The sequence below is a fragment of the Tachyglossus aculeatus genome, chromosome 11 (assembly GCF_015852505.1).
Source record: "Tachyglossus aculeatus isolate mTacAcu1 chromosome 11, mTacAcu1.pri, whole genome shotgun sequence".
In the NCBI taxonomy this organism is placed as follows: Eukaryota; Metazoa; Chordata; class Mammalia; order Monotremata; family Tachyglossidae; genus Tachyglossus; species Tachyglossus aculeatus.
Genome location: NC_052076.1, coordinates 34,811,981 through 34,834,443, shown reverse-complemented (window position 1 = coordinate 34,834,443; position 22,463 = coordinate 34,811,981). Strand labels below are relative to the sequence as shown.

At 51.1% G+C, this 22,463-nt stretch overlaps 1 protein-coding gene across 1 annotated transcript in view; it reads right to left on the bottom strand.

Annotated features, from left to right (window-relative positions):
• The window catches only part of POU2F3 (POU class 2 homeobox 3), a 74,856-nt gene extending 66,661 nt beyond the window's left edge, over positions 1-8,195 (bottom strand). The window contains exon 1 of the mRNA XM_038754423.1: positions 8,114-8,195. Coding sequence (XP_038610351.1) covers positions 8,114-8,141 — 28 coding nt within the window. The 5' untranslated portion in view covers positions 8,142-8,195. The remainder of the gene's footprint in view (positions 1-8,113) is intronic.
• Between the last annotated feature and the right edge of the window lie 14,268 nt (positions 8,196-22,463).

Here is a 22,463-nt window from a genome sequence, read left to right as displayed (position 1 = left end):
TCCAGTGGCTACCAGTCAACCTACGCATCAGGCAAAAACTCCTCACTCTTGGCTTCAAGGCTCTCCATCACCTCCCTTCTTTCCTTCTACAGCCCAGCCCACACCCTCCGATTCTCTGCCGCTAACCTCCTAACTGTGCCTCGTTCTCGCCTGTCCCACCGTCGACCCCCGGCCCACGTCCTCCCCTTAGCCTGGAATGCCCACCCTCTGCACATCCACCAAGCTAGCTCTCTTCCTCCCTTCAAAGCCCTACTGAGAGCTTCCCAAACTGAGCCCCCTCCTTCCTCTCCCCCTCCCCATCCCCCCGCCCTACCTCCTTCCCCTCCCCACAGCACCTGTATATATGTTTGTACAGATTTATTACTCTATTTATTTTACTTGTACATATTTACTATTCTACTTATTTTATTTTGTTAATATGTTTTGTTTCATTGTCTGTCTCCCCCCTTCTAGACTGTGAGACCATTGTTGGGTAGGGACCATCTCTATATGTTGCCAACTTGTACTTCCCAAGCGCTTAGTACAGTGCTCTGCACACAGTAAGCGCTCAATAAGTACGATTGAATGAATGAATGAATAAAACTGAAACTTAGATATCCAGAATTCAGGGGCCTAGAACTCAGTTTTCCAGAACTGGAGGGTCTAAAACTCAATTATCCTGTACCCAAGTACCTGGAACTCAACTATCCAGAGTTCAAGTGTCTGAACCTCAGGTATTTGGAATTCAGGGACTTTAAAACTCAACTATCCGGAGCTCCCCTCTAGAATGTAAGCTTTCTGTGGGAGGGGAACATGTCTACCAGTTCTGTTAAATTGTTGTCTCCCAGTAAGCACTCAATAAATATGATTGCTTGATCGATCGATTGATTGATTGATCTAGTGTTTGAAACTCAGCTATCCAGAATTCAGGCACCTGGAATTCACCTACCCAGAATTCAAGGGTCTGAAACCCAGATATCCAGAATTCAGGGGCCTAGAACTCAAAATATTTGGAGCGTAGAGGCCTGAAACTCAGATATCCAGAACTCAGAGACTCCCCCACTCTGCCCCTTGACCAGAGTTAAGTCACAGTGGCCAGCAGCACAGAGATCTTTCTCTAAGCTAGTCCACACCCCCTCCTTCACACACATGCACAAACACACACACAAGCAGGTGCGTACACACACACACACACAAGCACATACATACATTTGCCAGCCTCAGCATGAACCCAGGTTACAGCTAGTTTACTGATATTTCCTAGATATCCATCTTAGCAGATTACAGGTCAACACACAGGGCAATAGGCACGAGAACTGCTTTCGAATGGCCCTTGGGCTGTAGGACTGCTCCCAATAGCCTCTGAGCTATGACCACCCACGATTCTAGGTCAGTGTCTATTCCAGGTGAGCCTGAGGTTTGGAGTCGCTACTGTGGTCTCACTAGCCAAAAGGCAGAGCCACTCAAAAATTGTGATTTTTGTTAAGGGCTTAGCAGCACTGTACTAAGCACTGGGGTAGATACAGCCGGTTGTTGGTTAGGGACCGTCTCTATATGTTGCTAATTTGTACTTCTCAAGCGCTTAGTAGAGTGCTCTGCATACAGTAAGTGTTCAATAAATGCAATTGAATGAATGAATGAGTGAATGAATAAATGAATGAATACAAGATAATCATGTCCCACATGAGGCTCAGATCCTAAGTAGGAGGGAGAACAGGTATTGAATCTCCATTATGCCGATGAGGGAACTGAGGCACAGAGAAGTGACATGACTTGCCTGAGGTCACACAGCAGACTCTCAGGGTTGTGTTCTTTCTACTAGGCCACATTGCTTCTCTATTAACTGTGGCCTTTCTTATGCACTTACTAGGTGCCAAGGGCTCAGCTGGCTACAAGATAATCAGATCAGAAATGTGTCTCACATGGGGTTCACAGTCTAAGGGGTGGAAGAACAGGTATTGTATCCCTATTTTACCAATGAGAAAACTGAGGCAACAGAGGAAGGAAGGGATTTACCCAAGGTCACACAACAGGCAAGTGACAGAACCAGGATTAGAACCCAGGTCTTCTGACTCTAAGGTCCATGCTCTTTCCACTAGGCCATGTTGCTTCAATATCAAAGTCAGGGAAGGCAATAGAGTTTAGCAGATCTGGGAGTCAGGAGACCTGGGTTTTAGTCCTAGCTCTGCCTCTAGCCCGTTGTGAGACTTTGGTCTGGTCACAATCTCTCTGAGCCTATTTCCCCATCTGTGAAATGTGAATAATAAGTCAATCAATCAATCAATCATATTTATTGAGCGCTTACTGTATGCAGAGCACTGTACTAACCACTGCCTCTCTCTACCTTTCAGGAATGTTGGGACAACAAAGTGAGATAAGTATTGACTGATAAGTAATCGAAGTGCCCTTCGGAGAAATACAAGCCCTAGACCAACTCAGGGATTACCACCCCAGTGTCTCCAAATGGAAACAGACCTCGAGAGATAGCCTCATCCTGCCTCTCCCTCCCCAGGCAGCAGGCCTGGGGCAGTTTAGTTTCAAGATCTGACCCACCGGATGGCAGGGGAAGGCCCACTTTCCCCATCATTAGCTCAGCCCAAACCCATCCCCGCCCTCAACACACACAGTGCCTATTCAGGACATTTCACTGCAGACTGTCCCCATCCCTGTAGGGCCCCCACCCTCCCTGGGATACTTGGGACTAGGTCTCTGCCCTGGGCCGAGAGGAGCAGGGTCAACCCCTCCCACCACCCGCCCCAGCCAATAGATTGTTCACTTCTTTGTCGGGTTTACCTGCCAATGTCAGTGGACAGTAGGGTGGCCCCTCCTTTGTCCTTTAGTTTCTGCGAATGCGGGGGTTGAGCCCAGTCCTCCCCATGCTACCTGCCTTGGAGGCCACCCCCAGCCTCACAGCCCCGGCTGGCCAGGAGGGTTCCCCGAAGCCCAAGCCCCACTCCCTGATGCTAAACTTTGGTGGATCCAATGGCCATCATTTTCCCCAGAAGTCTCCCCCTGCCCAACACGGTTCTGGCCTGTTCTCTTTCACCTGCCCCCATATGGCATGTAGGAGCTTGGGCAGGGCTTTGAGAGCACACTTTGATAGGGAGAAACAATTCCCTTGCCCCTCCCAATCCTTATGCTCAGCCATGACCCACGCCCCCTCACCCCAACCCTACCTTTAATGATGGTGACCCAGGCGCGCTTCTCCCTCTTATGAGGTTCCTATTCTCAGTTCACAGTGACGGTATCCAGAACCCCAGGTCCTCCTCGGCCAGGAGGCCAGGAAGAAACCAGCTTGAGCGTAACTCAGTCAACAAGCGGAGTTCCCCTGTGGCTTCGTGACTGTCAAGTTGGGGGTGAGAAGATGGTGGGGACCCTCAGGGGGAGTCAGGGAATGAGAGGAGGCCTGGTTAGGCCAAGAGGCATTACCCATAACCCTCTGCTGCCAGAAGGGGCCTGCCAGGGGGCAGCACGGGAGGGCAGACTGGCCTGGTGGGGCCAGGCAGCCTCACCTACTCTCCCACTTATCTCCCCTAGATGTGGAGTGGGTGGCGGCTCACTTCCTGGGCTCCCAGTTCCTCAGCGTCCCCGGAGAACCCTCAGACAAGGCTCCTCCCCAGCCCCTCACTCCCGGACCAGCCCCAGATGGGAGAGCCATCAGGAGCCACATGGGGCCGCGGTTTGGCAAGCCAAGAGATTCTCTTTCCCCACATGCCCACTGCAAGCACATGCATGTGCGCCTGTCGACACACAACCCTACACGGGCTCCTTCTTCTTGGTCTCCACCTTTGGGGAGAGGCCAACGTCCCAGCCCTTCCCAGGGTGCCGGAGCAGGCAGCTCCCGACCCCTGGGATCCAGCCTTGACTTCCCCCGCAGAGCCCCACCCCAGAATCCGGAATGGGCCTCTCTGCCTGGAGGAGAGGGAGTAGTAATAGTATTTAGTAAGAGCTTGCTGTGTGCAGAGCACTGTACTAAGCACTGGGAAAGAATACACAGATAGGAATTAGACCCAGTACCTGACCCACAGGGGGCTCACAATCTAAAAAACTTGTCCACCCCTCTGCCTCTGGCGGGGACTGCCCACCTGTTCTTGGAAAGATCCAGAGAGAGAAGGCACCGGCTTCTTGGGAAAATTCTACCCAAGGTGCGGTCTGAATCCCTCCAGTTGCAATGTGCTCCTTCGCTCTGGCCCTGCCCCGGGGGAAGTGGAAGTCAATCACCTGAGGGGCCCTGGTGACAGTAGGGAGGGGGCCAGAGCCGAGGAGCAGCAGTAGCTGGGCGTCCCTCTTTCTCGTGATCCAGTTTCTGGGCCTTAGTTTCCCTGCTTCAAGAAGAGGAGGGGGTCCTCTTAGGGATGGCTGTCCCACAATGTATGATCTCACGGCTGCTCAGCAGCTGGGACATCTCGCTGTGAGCGGCTCCTATAAAGTACAAAGTCCTGGTAGCCATCGAGGCAGCCAGCTGCTGTGAATCACAGCTTTAATGTCGGGTTATCAGACAGAGAGGAGCAAGGCGGGCTCCCGAGGACCGAAGAACTTGCCACAATCAGGGGAGTGTGTGTGTGTGGGCAGTTCTGAATGAGGGATGCCCCTGCTCAGGGACTCTGAGATGAAGACTCCAGACCTGCCCAGCCCGGGGCCTTTTGGGGCAGAGAGATGGGAGTGGCAAGGTGAAAGAGACTTGGGAATTTCCACCCCCTTCCCGATCCCACCACAGAGAGGAATTGGGCTGCCAGGGATGGATGAGAGGGGTCCAAGGGTGGTCAGAAAGGGTGGTAAGGAGACCACGAATGGGATTTGCTCTGCTGAGATTCAACACACACCCCCACTTCCCTGCTAAGTGCCTCAGTAGGAGGGTAAGAAATCCCCTCAGTATGTGAGACCCATGTGAGACAGGGACTGTGTCCAATCTATGTTGTAGCTACCCCAGCACTTAATAATAATAATAATGATGGCATTTATTAAGCGCTTACTATGTGCAAAGCACTGTTCTAAGCGCTAGGGAGGTTACAAGGTGATCAGGTTGTTCCATGGGGGGCTCACGGTCCTAATCCCCATTTTACAGATGAGGGAACTGAGGCCCAGAGAAGTTAAGTGACTTGCCCAAAGTCACACAGCTGACAATTGGCAGAACCGGGATTTGAACCCATGACCTCTGACTCCAAAGCCCGTGCTCTTTTCCACTGAGCCACGCACTTAGTATACAGGAATTGGCACATGGTAAATGCTTAACAAATATCATTATTATGATTATGATTATTATTGTTATTCTCTCCCGCAGGGGGTCTTATACTGCAGACCCCCACTCCCTACAGAGTGCTTCAATTGTGGAGGCGGAGGGGTATCAGATTCCTCCCAAGGGGTCTGACTGCATACACACCCCCAACAGCCAAGTGCCTGGACTTGGCCCCCACATCCCACCAACTGCCCCAGGAGGGGTGGTCAGATTCCCCACGGAGGGGCCTGACTGCAGAACCCCCCCTCCCACCCATTGACAAGTGCCTGAACTGCACATACTCCTTCCCTGACCAGTGCCTTGATGGGTGGGGGGGTGTATGTGTGTGTGTCAGATTTCCCCTCAGAGGGGTCTAAACATAAACCTCCCAAACTCTCTTAGAGGGGCCCTACTTGCAAAGACTCTTGGGATTTTCTGAGCCTCCCAGCTGTCTCCGGAGGCCTCCTCCAACTGATAGGTGGATTGGGTATCCAACCCCAAACTGGGCCCTGGGGCCGGCTCCACGGGTGGGGAAGGGGGTCGAGGGGGAGAGAAGGCCCGCAGGGTGGTGGCACCACCTGCTGGGTGGAAAGGTTCGATTGTACGGCTTCGCTCTCAACTTCTGACCAGTCTCTCAGACACTCCATCTCCAACTCTTGGGGCCAAAGCTCAGCCCGGGAACTGAACATCAGAACTCCCTTTGTCCGGCGCCAGGTTGACCGCCAGCCAGAGGGCCTGGTGCCAGGATGATACCCATCTCAGGCCGCCTCCTGCCCAAATGCCAAGTGCTGGTTCAAAGTCTCTAGGACCCACATCCAAAACAACTTGTTCCCAGTTCTCCTCTCCCTGACAAACAGAACATCTCAGCTGGCTCGTCATGACGCCTCTCGACTTCCCACCGTCACCCACCCCTGTGCCTCCACTTGCTGGGTCAGTGGGGAGCAGATGAGAAGTGTGGAAGGAAGTACAGCTTCAGAGGCAGGGACTAAGACTGGGGGAATCCCAGACTAGAGCACCCAGAAGACCTTCCATGACTCTAGCCTAAATTCCTCCGGCTGCATCATTAGCCTTTGACTTCACAACCTGGTGTCAAAGGAAATGGAGAAGGGCCACCTTCTTGGGGCTGGATGGAGGGGAAGACTGGGGGACACAGAAGATCTGCTAGTCCTGTACGGAGAGCAAAGTGTGGAACCTGCTGGATCACACAGCCGTCTTTGTTCCATGCTGGGAATAGCCTGGGCTAAATTAAAGGTGAATCCCTGCTGATCTCGGAGTCCTTCCCCAGTCCCTGGCTTCCCCGTGGGGTTCTTCGGAGGCTTCAGGCCCGCCGACATGAGTCTTTCCCTCCTACGTGGTCTCAAATAATGATAATTCATAATTATGGTATTTGTTAAGCTCTTACTATGTGCCAAGCACCGTACTAGGCCCTGGGGTAGATACAAGTTAATCAGGTTGGACACAGTCCCTGTCCCACATGGAGCTCACAGTCCTAATCCCCATTTTACACATGAGGTAACTGGTGCCCAGAGAAGTTAAGTAACTTGCCCAAGGTCACACAGCAGACAAGTGGCGGAGCTGAGAGTAGAACCCAGGTCCTTCTGACTTCCAGGCTCGAGCTCTATCCATTAAGCCACACTCTTTCTCTCTAGGTTGCTCTGTACACGATAAATATTATTGGTTGATCAATTGGGGAAGGTGCGGAAGTCTGGGAGGCCGAGGGTTAAATACACCCATGGGCTCCAGCTGCCCGTGGGTGGCACCATTCTCCCAGAATGGCCTTGGGCCGGGGTGGGGAGGGGTCCCTCTAGGCGCCAAGAGGGGAGAAGGCTCCCTGGGCCAAGTTCCAGGCTGCTTTCTTTCCTAGATCTTCCTATTTGCTCCAGATCGATTCCCGGCAAGGAAGGAATTGAAGGGTGCATTTTGTCTGGGTCTTCTAGGGCCAGGAACTCTGCAGTTATGGCCCCTGGGGTAGCATCTCCAGGCACCCGGGAGGGAGGCGGCTTCTGTCCTGTGGCCATTCGCAGGGGGAGGCCAGGCTGGGCCAGGTCCCCGGGCTGCTCCCCTCCTCACCAGCCACACTCTGCCCCCCGCCCCCATCACCATGCAGCAGCTTGGAGAGACCAGCTCCAGCCCGGCATCCTGCCCAACCATGTGCTCAGCCAGTCTTGCCATGACAAGATGCCCACAGAGAGCACGTGGGCGGACACACCTCCCATCACATGTGGTCACACCTCACACACATGTGCAGGCCCTTCTGGTCCCTTCAACACACTCTCTGACACACAAGCAGGCATTGCTGGATGCTTCCCTCTACCCGTGTGAGACGGCCATGCCTCAGACATGTGAGATCTCTGCCTCTTCAGACCACTCCAATCTCCAGTTGGAGAAATTGCCCACCTCACCCTGCTTCCCCATCAGTGCAGAACCTAGCCCTACCCGTACACTAAACACACAGACCCCCCCCCTACAAACACACACAGAGTCACACCTCACCAGGCGCACACCTCTCTCTCACCTCCAACACATGAAGAAAGCCGCCAACCTCCCAGTCCTACACGCCCCAACATATGAAGACACGCAGGTATGTCTCATACCTGTGTTTAGACATACCTGCAATGCCCTCCCTTGTGGCGGCATCACCCAGGGTCTCCTAATCCCCCATCTTCATGGTCCTGGACCCTGCCCACTACCCTGGGACCACCCTCCCCCATCAGGTTGGACTTTCTCCCCCCCCCAAGGTCAGGTGGTTTCCTCCTGCCCGGGACTCACTGACAGTAAGCATGGGCAGATACCCATCTCCCCTGCCAGAAGCAGCCACCATACCCACCCCAGCCCCAGGACTGCCACCATCTGGGCCCCATCTGCTGAGCTGCAGGTGCCCGCTGGCTGGCTGGTCCACTGGCCCGCCGGCAGGCTCACCTGTGTGCAAGGGCTCCAGGTTGACCATCCTGCCCAGAGACGAGCCAGCGCTAGCACAGGCCCAGGCTGCCGCTGCCGCGCCTGCCCACCCCGGCCGGACCCCCTGAGCCGCCAGGGTCCGTGGCCCGTGCCGCCCCCTCTGCTGCCCACAGTCTCAGGCTCCGCCGCTCCCAGCCCCGTGCCGCAGACTGCCACCCCGGGCTGGGTGAGCACGCGGTGGCTGGCGGGGCCACACCTTCCCTGGCTGGCTCCCTCCCTACATCCAACCTGGCAGGCCGCCCATGCAAAAGGGCCTATTTGCATATGGAGGAGCCTGAGGAAGTTAGGAGAGACCAACAGAGTGCCAGCCGGGTGTTGGGGGGAGGCTGGGCCCTGCTTCCCAGCTACCCCCTGCAACTCCAACCCTGTTCTGCTCCCCAACCCCCTTCCAAGACAGGCCTCGAAGCCTGGAGCTGAGGACTTCCCTTTCCCCTCTTCCCACCCACCCCCACCCTATTCTTCCTCACCAGAGTCTCGCTCTGTTTGGACACAAGGGAACCACTGACCCTTCAGCCTCTGGGCTGGTGGGCATTGGCGCCCTGCCCTCTCCTCCCTCCCTTCACAGACATCTCCAGGAACTTCCCTCCTTAGAGGCCATATCCCCAGTATGCGGGATCAGATCCAGCCCGGGACAGGCTAAGCCCCCTTATCCCCCCACCCTATACCACACCTCTTGACTTCCAGGGACACTCAGGAAGTCCTCCCGTTTTCCATCTTCCTCCTGTCTGCATCTCATTCATTCAGTTGAATTTACTGAGCGCTTACTGAGTGCACAGCACTGTACTACACTGCACTGTAACTGAGGTGACGGTTGCTTCCCAGGGAAAGTTACTACCTCAAATCACCCAAATGAGCCACAGCCACAGTGTCCACTGGCCTGCACCGAACTCCTGCTACTCCTTCAGCCCAACCCCAATCTGACTGGGGCTCAGGGGCCCAACATTTTCCCCTACCCCCCAGATTCTGTAAGGGTCAAAGGGTCAGGAAAGCAGCATGGCATAGTGGATAGAGTACGGACCTGGGAGTTATAAGGTCATGGGTTCTAATCCCAGCTCCACTACTTGTCTGCTTGGACAAGTTACTTCACTTCTCTGGGCTCCAGTTACCTCATCCATAAAATGGGGAATGAGACTGTGAGCCCCGCATGGGAGAGGGACTGTGTTCAACATGATTTGCATGCATCTACCCCAGAGCTTAGTACAGTCCCTGGCACACAGTAAGCGCTTAACAGATATCACAATTATTATTATTTTAAGGGGCCCGGTCCAGCTGGGAACAACAAAGGGTCAGCCTTTCCCTTAAGGTCCCTGGGCGCCAAAGCTCTGATCCATCAGGCCTGGCCCACTCACCAGCTGAACGAGCAGTGGTCTCTTTCCCAGCAAGTTTTGCTGCTAGGGGATAGGCCTGGAGGACTTGAGGGCATGTCTGGACCTCTGTGAGGCACAATGTGGGTGGCCCAGGCCAGGGGCAAGGAGATTCTCGCTGTGGCTCCCTGAAGTGGATTGGGGCTTTCAGGCCTCTTTCTGGCCATGTTTCAGCCTGGGACTTTGACCTGGGTCCTGCCCTGGGGGCTAACTGGGACCTCCTCCCCACCGTCCACCACAGATGCCCAAGGGGTTGGGGCATCTCCCTCGTTCCCCAAGTGCCAAGGCATTTAAGGCACTTGCTAGCCGGTGGGCTACAGAGGGCCTGGGGCATTTTGGTGAAAACCAGGCAAGGCTGCAGACCAACCAATCATTTTCCCAGGTGGGGCCAGTCCACCCACCACACTAGGGTCAGGGGGCTGGGGGTAAAGGGACAGACAGGGGGACAAAGACCAAATAATGGGGAGACCAACTATAATAATAATAATAATGATGGTATTTATTAAGTGCTTACTATGTGCAAAGCACTGTTCTAAGTGCTAGGGGGATACAAGGTGTTCAGATTGTCCCATATAGGGCTCACAGTCTTAACCCCCATTTTACAGATGAGGTAACTGAGGCACAGAGAAGTGAAGTGATTTGCCCAAAGTCGCACAGCTGACAGAGCGAGGATTAGAACCCATGACCTCTGACTCCCAAGCCCAGGCTCTTGCCACTGAGCCACACTGCTTCGCAATAATGGTATTTGTTAAGCGCTTACTAATAATAATGAAGGCATTTATTAAGTGCTTACTATGTGCAAAGCACTGTTCTAAGCACTGGAGAGGTTACAAGGTGATCAGGCTGTCCCATGGGGGGCTCACAGCTTTAATCCCCATTTTACAGATGAGGTAACTGAGGCACAGAGAAGTGAAGTGACTTGACCAAAGTAACACAGCTGACAGTTGGCGGAGCCGGGATTTGAAACCATGACCTCTGACTCCAAAACCCGTGCTCTTTCCACTGAGCCACACTGCTTCTCTTAACTATCCCTTTGCTCTTCCCCCCTCCCAGCCCCACAGCACTTACGTATACATCTGCAATATTATTTATTTGTATTGACGTCTGTCTCGCCCCTTCTAGACTGTGAGCTCACTGTGGGCAGGAATCGTCACTGTTTATTGCTGTACTGTATTTTCCCAAGCGCTTAGTACCGTGCTCTGCACACAGTAAGCACTTAATAAATTCATTTGAATGAATGAACGAATGGAAGGAGGGCTGAAGAAGGCTCCAGGAGCTGAAGAGATTTCTGAGACTTTTGGCATCACATGCAAATGACAGCACATGCAAATCACATGCAAATAAATCTCTCTGTTGGGGTTTTTTTTTTTTGACTCAGTAGCCCAGGGCCTTTTTCTAACCAGAAGGCAATCCAAGCTCTGAGGTTTGGACAAGGATTGGGAGAGGTCTATCCACCGCCCACTCAATCCCGATGTCCAGAGCAGCCGTGCCCAGCTCGGGGGGCTGAAGCTGGGTGAGCCGGTGGCCGGATGCAGGGGAATGGTGATCGGTGACCGTGGAGAGAGGCCGGGGTCTAGGAAGGCAAGGAAGGCCTCTCGTCTTGGCTCTGGGTGCTGGCGACTGCCTCTCATTTCCTGTAACACCAGGCCGGTTGGGCTGCCAGCACAGGGAGGAGGGAAGAGCTCTGGAAAGCCGCCCGGTGAACAAGTCCCCTCTAGCTTTCCCCACCTGCCTGCCAGCGCTGCAGCTCACAGGGTCCTGGGGGATCCTGGGGGGTCAGTTAGGCTGGCAGAGTGTGGGAGGGTAAATTATACCTGAGGTGAGATCTCCCAAAGGGAGGAGGAGAGGGGGTGTGGCCAGATCCTCAGGGTCAGGGCCTCTTGGAGGCTTGGAGATGGAAAGAGCTCTTTTGTGGAAGATGGAGACCGTGGGGTTTGCAGCCGGATGGATGAAGGTTAGACATCACGGTGGACCGTTTCCCCGACCATCTCGGCAAACAGGAAATCGGGATGTGGTCCTGAATTGCAGTTGGCTTCAGGAGGCTCTAAGCAAATACTTTCACTTCCTATACTGCTTTTAGGGATTTCATTGTTTCAACTTTCCTTAAGCATTTGTTAATAATAATAATAATAATGGCATTTATTAAGTGCTTACTAGGTGCAAACCACTGTTCTAAGTGCTGGGGAGGTTACAAGGTGATGAGGTTGTCCCACAGGGAGCTCACAGTCTTAATCCCCATTTTACAGATGAGGTAACTGCGGCAAAGAGAAGTTGAGTGACTCTCCCATCTCTAGACTGTGAGCTCGTTGTGGGCAGGGAAGGTGTCTGTTTATTGTTATATTGTACTCTCCCAAGCACTTAATACAGTGCTTGACACGAAGTGCTCAATCTTCAATTCTTAGATTGTGGAAGATCAGGAACCGTATGTAATTTCCACCTGTGACTTCTGTCCATCGCTTAATATATAGAAGCAGCGTGGCTTGGTGGAAACAGTCAGGACCTTGGAGTCAGAAGGACCTGGGTTCTAATCCCAGCTCTGGCACGTGTCTGCTGTGTGATTTTGGGCAAGTCACTTAAATTCTCTGGGTTTCAGTTACCTCATCTGTAAAATGGAGGTTAAGAGTGTGGCCCCATGTGGGACAGGGACTGTGTCCAACCTGATTAGGCTCAGTGGAAAGAGCATGGGCTTTGGAGTCAGAGGTCATGGGTTCAAATCCCGGCTCTGCCAATTGTCAGCTGTGTGACTTTGGGCAAGTCACAACTTCTCTGTGCCTCAGTTACCTCATCTGTAAAATGGGGATTAAGACTGTGAGCCCCCTTGGGACAACCTGATCACCATGTAACCTCCCCAGCACTTAGAACAGTGCCTTGCACATAGTAAGTGCTTAATAAATGCCATTATTATTATTATTATCTACCCCAGCATTTAGACCTACTGCAGCTCTTGGCACTTAGTGAGTGTTTAACAAGTACCATAATCATCATTATTATTATTACAGTGCTCAACCCTTAGTAATCACTCTTGCTGCTGCTACTACCACGCTACCACTGTTACCACTATGCAGCGGATAGAGCATAGGCCTGGGAATCAGAAGGTCATGTGTTCTAATCTCAGCCCCGCCCCTTGTCTGCTGTGTGACCTCTGTGCCTCAGTCACCTCATCTGTAAAATGGGGATTGAGACTGTAAGCCCCACGTGGGACAGGGACTGTGTCTAACCCAATTTTCTTGTATCCAGCAACTAGTACAGTGCCTGGCACATTGTAAGCATTTAACAAATGCTACACTTACTGCCTCAGTTACCTCATCTGTAAAATGGGAATTGAGACTGTAAGCCCCACGTAGGACAGGGACTGTGTCCAACCCAATTTTCTTGTATCCAGCAACTAGTACAGTGCCTGGCACATTGTAAGCATTTAACAAACACTATACTTATTGCCTCAGTTACCTCATCTGTAAAACGGGGATTGAGACCGTAAACCCCACGTGGGACAGGGACTGTGTCTAACCCAATTTTCTTGTATCTACTCCAGCAACTAGTACAGTGCCTGGCACATTGTAAGCGTTTAACAAATACTATACTTATTGCCTCAGTTACCTCATCTGTAAAATGGGGATTGAGACTGTAAGCCCCACGTGGGACAGGGACTGTGTCTAACCCAATTTTCTTGTATCCACTCCAGCAACTAGTACAGTGCCTGGCACATTGTAAGCGTTTAGCAAATACTATACTTATTATAACGCACCTGCACCTGGGGTGGAGCTGGAAGGAGAGGAAGATCCAATCGGTTTCACCAGAGGGTGCATTCAAAGAAAAAAAAATCTGAGAAACCTATCCACTGGCAACCCACTGGCCCATTTGTCCTTCCAGCCCAGGGAAGACTGATCATCATTCCCACCCACCCACTACGCACCCGGAGGCCTCCGCGCCACCAGAGCCAATTTCTTGGCTCACAGCGCCTTCCAGCGGTTGTCTGAAGAATGCAGCTAACTCTGGAGAGGGAATGAAGCCCAGCTGGGAGAATAAGGGAATAATAAAAATAATAATAATGGTATTTGTTAAGCGCTTACTATGCGCAGAGCACTATTCTAAGCGCTTGGGAGGTTACAAGGTGATCAGGTTGTCCCACGAGGGGGCTCACAGTTTTAATCCCCATTTTACAGATGAGGTAACTGAGGCCCAGAGAAGTGAAGTGACTTGCCCAAAGTCACACAGCTGACAGTTGGCGGAGCCGGGATTTGAACCCGTGACCTCTGACTCCAAATAGTGATAATAATAATAATGGCATTTATTAAGCGCTTACTATGTGCAAAGCCCTGTTCTAAGCGCAGGGGAGGTTACAAGGTGATCAGGTTGTCCCACGGGGGGCTCACAGTTTTAATCCCCATTTTACAGATGAGGTAACTGAGGCCCAGAGAAGTGAAGTGACTTGCCCAAAGTCACACAGCTGACAGTTGGCGGAGCCGGGATTTGAACCCGTGACCTCTGACTCCAAATAGTGATAATAATAATAATGGCATTTATTAAGCGCTTACTATGTGCAAAGCCCTGTTCTAAGCGCAGGGGAGGTTACAAGGTGATCAGGTTGTCCCACGGGGGGCTCACAGCTTTAATCCCCATTTTACAGATGAGGTAACTGAGGCCCAGAGAAGTGAAGTGACTTGCCCAAAGTCACACAGCTGACGGTTGGCGGAGCCGGGATTTGAACCCGTGACCTCTGACTCCAAATAATAATAATAATAATAATGGCATTTATCAAGCGCTTACTATGTGCAAAGCCCTGTTCTAAGCACAGGGGAGGTTACAAGGTGATCAGGTTGTCCCACGGGGGGCTCACAGCTTTAATCTCCATTTTACAGATGAGGTAACTGAGGCACAGAGATGTGAAGTGACTTGCCCAAAGTCACACAGCTGACAGTTGGCAGAGCAGGGATTTGAACCCACGACCTCTGACTCCAAAGCCCGTGTTCTTTCCACTGAGCCACGCCACGCGGGAATCCCGTGTCTCCCTAGGGCTCAAAGACCCCACGAGGGGAGGAAAATAGGGTGGCCGCCCAAGGGATTGGGTCAGGTCAAGAACTCGTGCCTGGGAGCTTGAGGCACCCAAGGCCAGAACCTAGGAGGCCCCCTGTCAGATCTTCTCAGTGCTGCCAGTGGTTTCATTCCAGAGAGCAAAATTAACAACATTTTAAATTTTATTGTATTTTTAAGCACTTTCATTCATTCAATCGTATTTATTGAACGCTTACTGTATGCAGAGCACTGAACTAAGCGCTTGGGAAGTACAAGTCGGCAACAGATAGAGACGGTCCCTACCCAACAACGGGCTCACAGTCTAGAAAGGGGAGACAGACAACGAAACAAAACACATAGACAGGTGTCAAAATCGTCAGAATTATAGCTGTACGCACATCATTAACAAAATAAATAGAATAGTATATATGTACAAGTGAAATAGAGTAATAAATCCGTATAAATATATACAAGTGCTGTGGGGAGGGGAAGGAGGTAGGGCGGGGGGATGGGGAGGAGGAAAGGAAAAAGGGAGCTCAGGCACTGTACTGAATGCTGGGGTAGATACAAGCTAATCACAAGGGATTAGCTTCTCTGCGAGAAGCAGAGTGGCTCAGTGGAAAGAGCCCGGGCTTTGGCGTCAGGGGTCATGGGTTCGAATTCCGGCTCTGCCAACTGTCACCTGGGTGACTTTGGGCAAGTCGCTTCACTCCTCTGTGCCTCAGTTCCCTCATCTGTAAAATGGGGATGAAGACTGCGAGCCCCCTGTGGGACAACCTGATCTCCTTGTAACGTCCCCGGCGCTTAGAACAGTGCTTTGCATATAGTAAGCGCTTAACAAATGCCATTATTATTATTATTAAGGGACACAGTCTCTGTCCCACATGGGGCTAACGGTCTCAATCCCCATTTTACAGAAGAGGGAACTGAGGCCTAGAGAAGAAGTGACTTGTCCAAGGTCACAAAGCAGACAGGAGGCAAAGCCAGCATTAGAACCCAGGTTTTCTGACTACATGTTGCCAACTTGTAGTTCCCAAGAGCTTAGTACAGTGCTCTGCACACAGTAAGCACTCAATAAATACGATTGAATGAATGAATGAATGATTCCCAGGCCCATGCTCTAGCCAAAAGGTCAGGTTGCTTCTGTTAACTCTGAACACCACCTGAGGCTTACCGGCAGGGTCAGAGGACGCTATCCAAATGGATGCAAATTGTATGCAAATAGTTTTAAAATTAACTATTTTGTACTCTGGTGATGGGTAAGATTACTCTTGGGTTGCACCTTCTAGACCGTGAGCCCGTTGCTGGGTAGGGACCATCTCTATATGTTGCCGACTTGTACTTCCCAAGCGCTTTGTACAGTGCTCTGTACACAATAAGTGCTCAATAAATACGATTGAATGAATGAATGAATTTGCTGGGAATCAGAGACTCCTGAGGAGTGGAACCCTGAGAGTCCTGCAGAGGCCAATTAATCCATCCCCCTGCCTCCAGGCTGGCCTTACCTAAACCATTCCGGGGGGGGCGAATAATAATAATAATGGTATTTGTTAAGTGCTTACTATGAGCCAAAAGCACTGTTCTAAGCACTGGGGTAGATACAAGGTCATTCATTCATTCATTCAATCGTATTTATTGAGCACTCACTGTGTGCAGAGCACTGTACTAAGTGCTTGGGAAGTACAAGTTGGCAACGTATAGAGATGGTCCCTACCCAACAACCAGCTCACAGTCTAGAAGGGGGAGACAGACAACAAAACAAAACATGTGGACAGGTGTCAAGTCATCAGGTTGTCCCACGTGGGGCTCACAGTCTTAATCCCCATTTTACAGATGAGGGAACTGAGGCACAGAGAAGTGAAGTGACTTGTCCAAAGTCACACAGCTGACAAGTGGCACAGCTGGGATTAGAACCCACAATCTCTGACTCCCAAGCCTGGGCTCTTGCCACTGAGCCATGCTACTTCTCTATGTGTTAAGGGGGGCATTGAGAGGAGTGAGTGGAAGGGATTCACCCCTTTGACATGGGGTCCCTCTCCTCTCTCATCTCCCAGACTTTTTCCTGGTTTTCCCCCAATGCTCACTAGTCCAGGCAAAGGAGGAAGGGATGTAACTGGTGGAGCTGTTGAAAGGAGCCTGGAAAACCTGCATCTTTGGGCAAATTGTTGACACAGGAGGGGATGGGAAGGGGGTGGCAGTGCCCAGAAGGCTGGAGGAGCCGAGAATGAGGGCAGAAAGAAGGGCCGGGGGTACAGAAACGAAGTAAAAGATCGTCCATCAGCTTTAAGTAGCCCAGTGCTAACGTAGTGGCCCATTCATTCATTCAATCGTATTTATTGAGCGCTTACTGTGTGCAGAGTACTGTACTAAGCACTTGGGAAGTACAAGTTGGCACAACATATAGAGACGGTCCCCACCCAACAGCGGGGCTCAAAGTCTAGAAAGGGGAGACAGACAACAAAACAAAACATATTAACAAAATAAAATAAATAGAATAAATATGTACAAGTAAAATAGAGTAATAAATATGTACAAACATATATATATATATACACATACAGGTGCTGTGGGGAAGTGAAGGAGGTAAGGCATGGGGGATGGGGAGGGCCCAAAACAAGCTAGCTCAGAGCTAATGTCCTGACCCAAACAGCCTTGCCTAGCACAGAGCCAATGTCCTGGCCCAAACCAGGCTAGCTCAGAGCTAATGTCCTGGCCCAAACCAGCTTAGCAAAGAGACAATGTCCTGGTCCAAACCAGGTTAGACTAGCCCAGAGCCATCATCCTGGCCCAAACCAGGCTAGGCTGCTCTAGGCTGGGAATCCGGTCAGAGGGCCACTACAGGCTCCTGGAAAACCGGCTCCTTTCCTAAGTGCCCTGGCCCGGTGCAGTTGGGATCAGCTCTTCTGCATTCAACACTTGATAGCTATACTTCCCAAGCGCTTAGTACAGTGCTCTGCACACAGTAAGCGCTCAATAAATACGATTGAATGAATGAATGAATAGCCACTCCTCCACCTTTCTGCTCTCTTAAGGGTCTGCCCCAGTCCAAACCAGCACGGGGAGGAGGGTGGAAGGGGGTAGCTCCCTACCCTTTACCCCCTCCTCAGCGGCCTCTTTACCAAAATAATCCCCTCCCTCCTACCTTCCTCATCACTCGCCCCTCTCCAAGGCGTTGAGGTACGTGGAGTGGGGGTGAGTACCAGAGAAGGAAGTCGTGATGATCCCGAGGAAGGAAGAATAGTTTAACCTGGAAATCCACCTGGAATTCCAAGGACACAGGGCATGCAAATGAGAGGCAAATACAGCAGGTACTCCTCCCTCCTTTTTTTTTAAACGGTATTTTTAAAGTCCTTGCTATGTACCAGACACTGTTCTAAACACTAGGGCAGATACAAGATAATCAGCTTGGACACAGTCCCTGTCCCACATGGGGCTCACAGTCTTAATCTCCATTCTACAGGTGAGGGGACTGAGACCCAGAAAAGTGAAGTGACTTGACCAAGGTCACACAGCAGACTAGTGGCAGAGCCGGGATTAGAACCCAGGTCTTTCTGGCCCTCAGGCCGATGCTCTACCCACTAGGCAATGCTGTTCCTCCCCACTGGGCCCTTCCATTTCCTATTTGTGGCAAAGCCAAGCCAAGAACCATCCTGTTCACCCCGGGCTGAGCATCATGGGCAAGTCACTTCACTTCTCTGTGCCTCATTTAGCTCATCTGTAAAATCGGGATTACTACTGTGAGCCTCACATGGGACAACTGATCAATCAATCAATCAATCAATCAATCGTATTTATTGAGCGCTTACTATGTGCAGAGCACTGTACTAAGCGCTTGGGAAGTACAAATTGGCATCACATAGAGACAGTCCCTACCCAACAGTGGGCTCACAGTCTAAAAGGGGGAGACAGAGAACAGAACCAAACATACCAACAAAATAAAATAAGTAGGATAGAAATGTACAAGTAAAATAAATAAATAAATAGATAAATAGAGTAATAAATATGTACAACCATATATACATATATACAGGTGCTGTGGGGAAGGGAAGGAGGTAAGACGGGAGGATGGAGAGGGGGGACGAGGGGGAGAGGAAAGAAGGGGCTCAGTCTGGGAAGGCCTCCTGGAGGAGGTGAGCTCTCAGCAGGGCCTTGAAGGGAGGAAGAGAGCTAGCTTGGCGGATGGGCAGAGGGAGGGCATTCCAGGCCCGGGGGATGACGTGGGCCGGGGGTCGATGGCGGGACAGGCGAGAGCGAGGTACAGTGAGGAGATTAGTGGTGGAGGAGCGGAGGGTGCGGGCTGGGCAGTAGAAGGAGAGAAGGGAGGTGAGGTAGGAGGGGGCGAGGTGATGGAGAGCCTTGAAGCCCAGGATGAGGAGTTTCTGCTTGATGCGCAGATTGATCGGTAGCCATTGGAGGTTTTTGAGGAGGGGAGTAATATGTCCAGAGCGTTTCTGGACAAAGATAATCCGGGCAGCAGCATGAAGTATGGATTGAAGTGGAGAGAGACACGAGGATGGGAGATCAGAGAGAAGGCTAGTGCAGTAGTCCAGACGGGATAGGATGAGAGCTTGAATTAGCAGGGTAGCGGTTTGGATGGAGAGGAAAGGGCGGATCTTGGCAATGTTGCGGAGCTGAGACCGGCAGGTTTTGGTGACGGCTTGGATGTGAGGGGTGAATGAGAGAGCGGAGTCGAGGATGACACCAAGGTTGCGGGCTTGTGAGACGGGAAGGATGGTAGTGCCGTCAACTGATCACCTGGTATCCTCCCTAGCACTTAGAACAGTGCTTTGCACATAGTAAGTGCTTAATGATGTGTACATATCTATAATTCTATTTATTTTGATGCTATTGATGCCTGTCTACTTGTTTTGTTTTGTTGTCTGTCGCCCCCCTCTAGACTGTGAGCCCGTTGTTGGGTATGGATTGTTTCTGTTGCCGAATTGTACTTTACAAGCACTTAGTACAGTGCTCTGCACACAGTAAGTGCTCAATAAATACAAATGAATGAATGAACAAATGCCCTCATTATTATTATTATTACTATTATCTGTAAAATGGGGATTGAGACTGTGAGCCCCACAAGGGACAGAAACTGTGGCCAACTCTATTTGCTAGTATCCACCGCAGTGCTTAGTACAGCGCCTGGCAAATAGCAAATGCTTAACAAATACAATAATAATAATAGTAATTAATAATGATAATCACCAGGACTGGGACCAGGACCAGGACTGAGGTAGGGGCCTGGCTGAAGCTCTGGCCTCCTGGGAGACAGCGGTAGGAGGTTGCTTCTCCCTCCCTCAGCATGGAGCTCAGTTTCTCCTCTCCCCAGGTCGGGTCCCACCTCCCGCAAGTGAGCTGCCCTGGGCAGAGACTGACATGGACTTCTGGAGGGAAAGGGAAAAAGGAGGCAGGAGAGGGCATGGCGTGGGGGGACATTGGATCTCTCACTACCCCCCAACTCCACCTCCACAAATCCACAACGTGGCCACCTGCCTTCACTCAGTGTGACAGGAGGAAGGCAGTAAAGGGGCATGGGGAAATGTCTACCCCTTTGATTTTTTAGTATTTGTTAAGCACTAACTACTTAGTGCTGGGGTAGATGCAAGCAAATCAGGTTGGACACAGTCCCTGTTCCACGTAAGGCTCACAATCTTAGTCCCTATTTTACAGATGAGGTAATTGAGGCACAGAGAAGTGAAGTAACTTGCCTCCTTCAGGAGGCCTTCCCAAACTGAGCCCCCCTTTTTCCTCTGCTCCTCTTCCCCTCTCAATCACCCTCACTCCCTCCCTCTGCCCTACCCCTTCCCCTCCCCAAAGCATTTGTGTATATATGTATCTATTTATTCTTCTACTTTATTAATGATGTGCATATATCTATGATTCTGTTTATCTATTCTGATGGTACTGACACTTGTCTACTTGTTTTGTGTTGTCTGTCTCCCGCTTCTAGACTGTGAGCCCATTGTTAGGTAGGTAGGGACTGTTTCTGTCTGTTGCCGAATTGTACTTTCCAAGTGCTTAGTACAGTGCTCTGCACACAGAAAGCACTCAATAAATACGATTGAATGAGACTTGTCCAAAGTCACACAGCAAACATTAGGCAGACACAGAATTAGAACCCAGGTCCTTCTGAATTCCAGGACCGGGCTCTAACAATTAGGCCATGCTACCCCTTCTCTGGAGTGGTAAACTGAGTCTTTGAAGAGGGACGGGGGAAAGGACTTCCCCAGGCCTCAAAGCCAAGCAGGGAGAACCCAGGAAACCCCAAATAATAATAATAATAATCATAAAATAATAATAATAATAATAATGGCATTTATTAAGCACTTACTATGTGCAAAGCACTGTTCTAAGCACTTGGGAGGTTACAAGGTGATCAGGTTGTCCCACAGGGGCTCACAGTCTTAATCCCCATTTTACACATGAAGTAACTGAGGAACAGAGAAGTTAAGTAACTTGCCTAAAGTCACACAGCTGACAATTGACAGAGTTGGGATTCGAACCCATGACCTCTGACTCCAAAGCCCATGCTCTTTCCACTGAGCCACGCTGCTTCCCAAATGAGTGTCCGGGTGCCCGACTCCACCAAGCTAGCTCTCTTCCTCCCTTCAAAGCCCTGCTGAGAGCTCACCTCCTCCAGGAGGCCTTCCCAGACTGAGCCCCCCTTTTTCCTCTCCTCCTCCCCATCCTCCCCGCCCTACCTCCTTTCCCTCCCCACAGCACTAGTATATATTTGTACAGATTTATTACTCGATTTTACTTGTACATATTTACTATTCCATTTATTTGGTTAATGATGTGCATATAGCTTTAATTCTATTTGTTCTGACGGTTCTGACACCTGTCTACATGTTTTGTTTTGTTGCCAGTCTCCCCCTTCTAGACTGTGAGCCCGTTGTTGGGTAGGGGCCGTCTTCGTCTCTATATGTTGCCGAATTGTGTTTCCCAAGCGCTTAGTCCAGTGCTCTGCACACAGTAAACGCTCAATAAATACGATTGAATGAATGAATAAATGAATGACTCGCCCCGCTAGAGGGCGCCCCAAGAGACACTCGATTTGTAATAATAATAATGATGGCATTTATTAAGCACTTACTATGTGCAAAGCACTGTTCTAAGCGCTGGGGAGGTTACAAGATGATCGGTTGTCCCACGGGGGGCTCACAGTCTTAATCCCCATTTTACAGATGAGGTAACTGAGGCACAGAGAAGTTAAGCGACTTGCCCAAGGTCACACAGCAGACATGTGGCGGATCCGGGATTTGTACTTCCCAAGCGCTTAGCCCAGTGCTCTGCGCACAGTAAGCGCTCAATCAATACGATTGAATGAATGAATGGGCACCCACAGAAGCGGTTCGACCGGCCCCACTTTTCTGGGTCTCAGTTCCCTCACCTGTACGATGGAGATTAAGAGTGTGAACCCCATTTGGGACAGAGACTGTGTCCAAGATGATTATCTTGTATCTGCCCTCCTGTTTAGAACAGCGTCCGGTACAGAGAAGCAGCGTGGCTCAGTGGACAGAGCACGGGCTTTGGAGTCAGAGGTCATGGGTTCAAATCCCTGCTCCGCCAGTTGTCAGCTGTGTGACTTTGGGCAAGTCACTTCACTTCTCTGGGCCTCAGTTACCGCATCTGCAAAATGGGGATTAAGACTGTGAGCCCCCCCGTGGGACAACCTGATCCCCTTGTAACCTCCCCAGCGCTTAGAACAGTGCTTTGCGCATAGTAAGCACAGCAAGATGGCTCAGTGGAAAGAGCCCAGGCTTTGGAGTCAGAGGTCATGGGCTCAAATCCCTGCTCTGCCAAATGTCAGCAGTGTGACTTTGGGCAAGTCACTTAACTTCTCTGGGCCTCAGTTCCCTCATCTGTAAAATGGGGATTAAAGCTGTGAGCCCCCCCATGGCACAACCTGATCACCTTGTAACCTCCCCAGA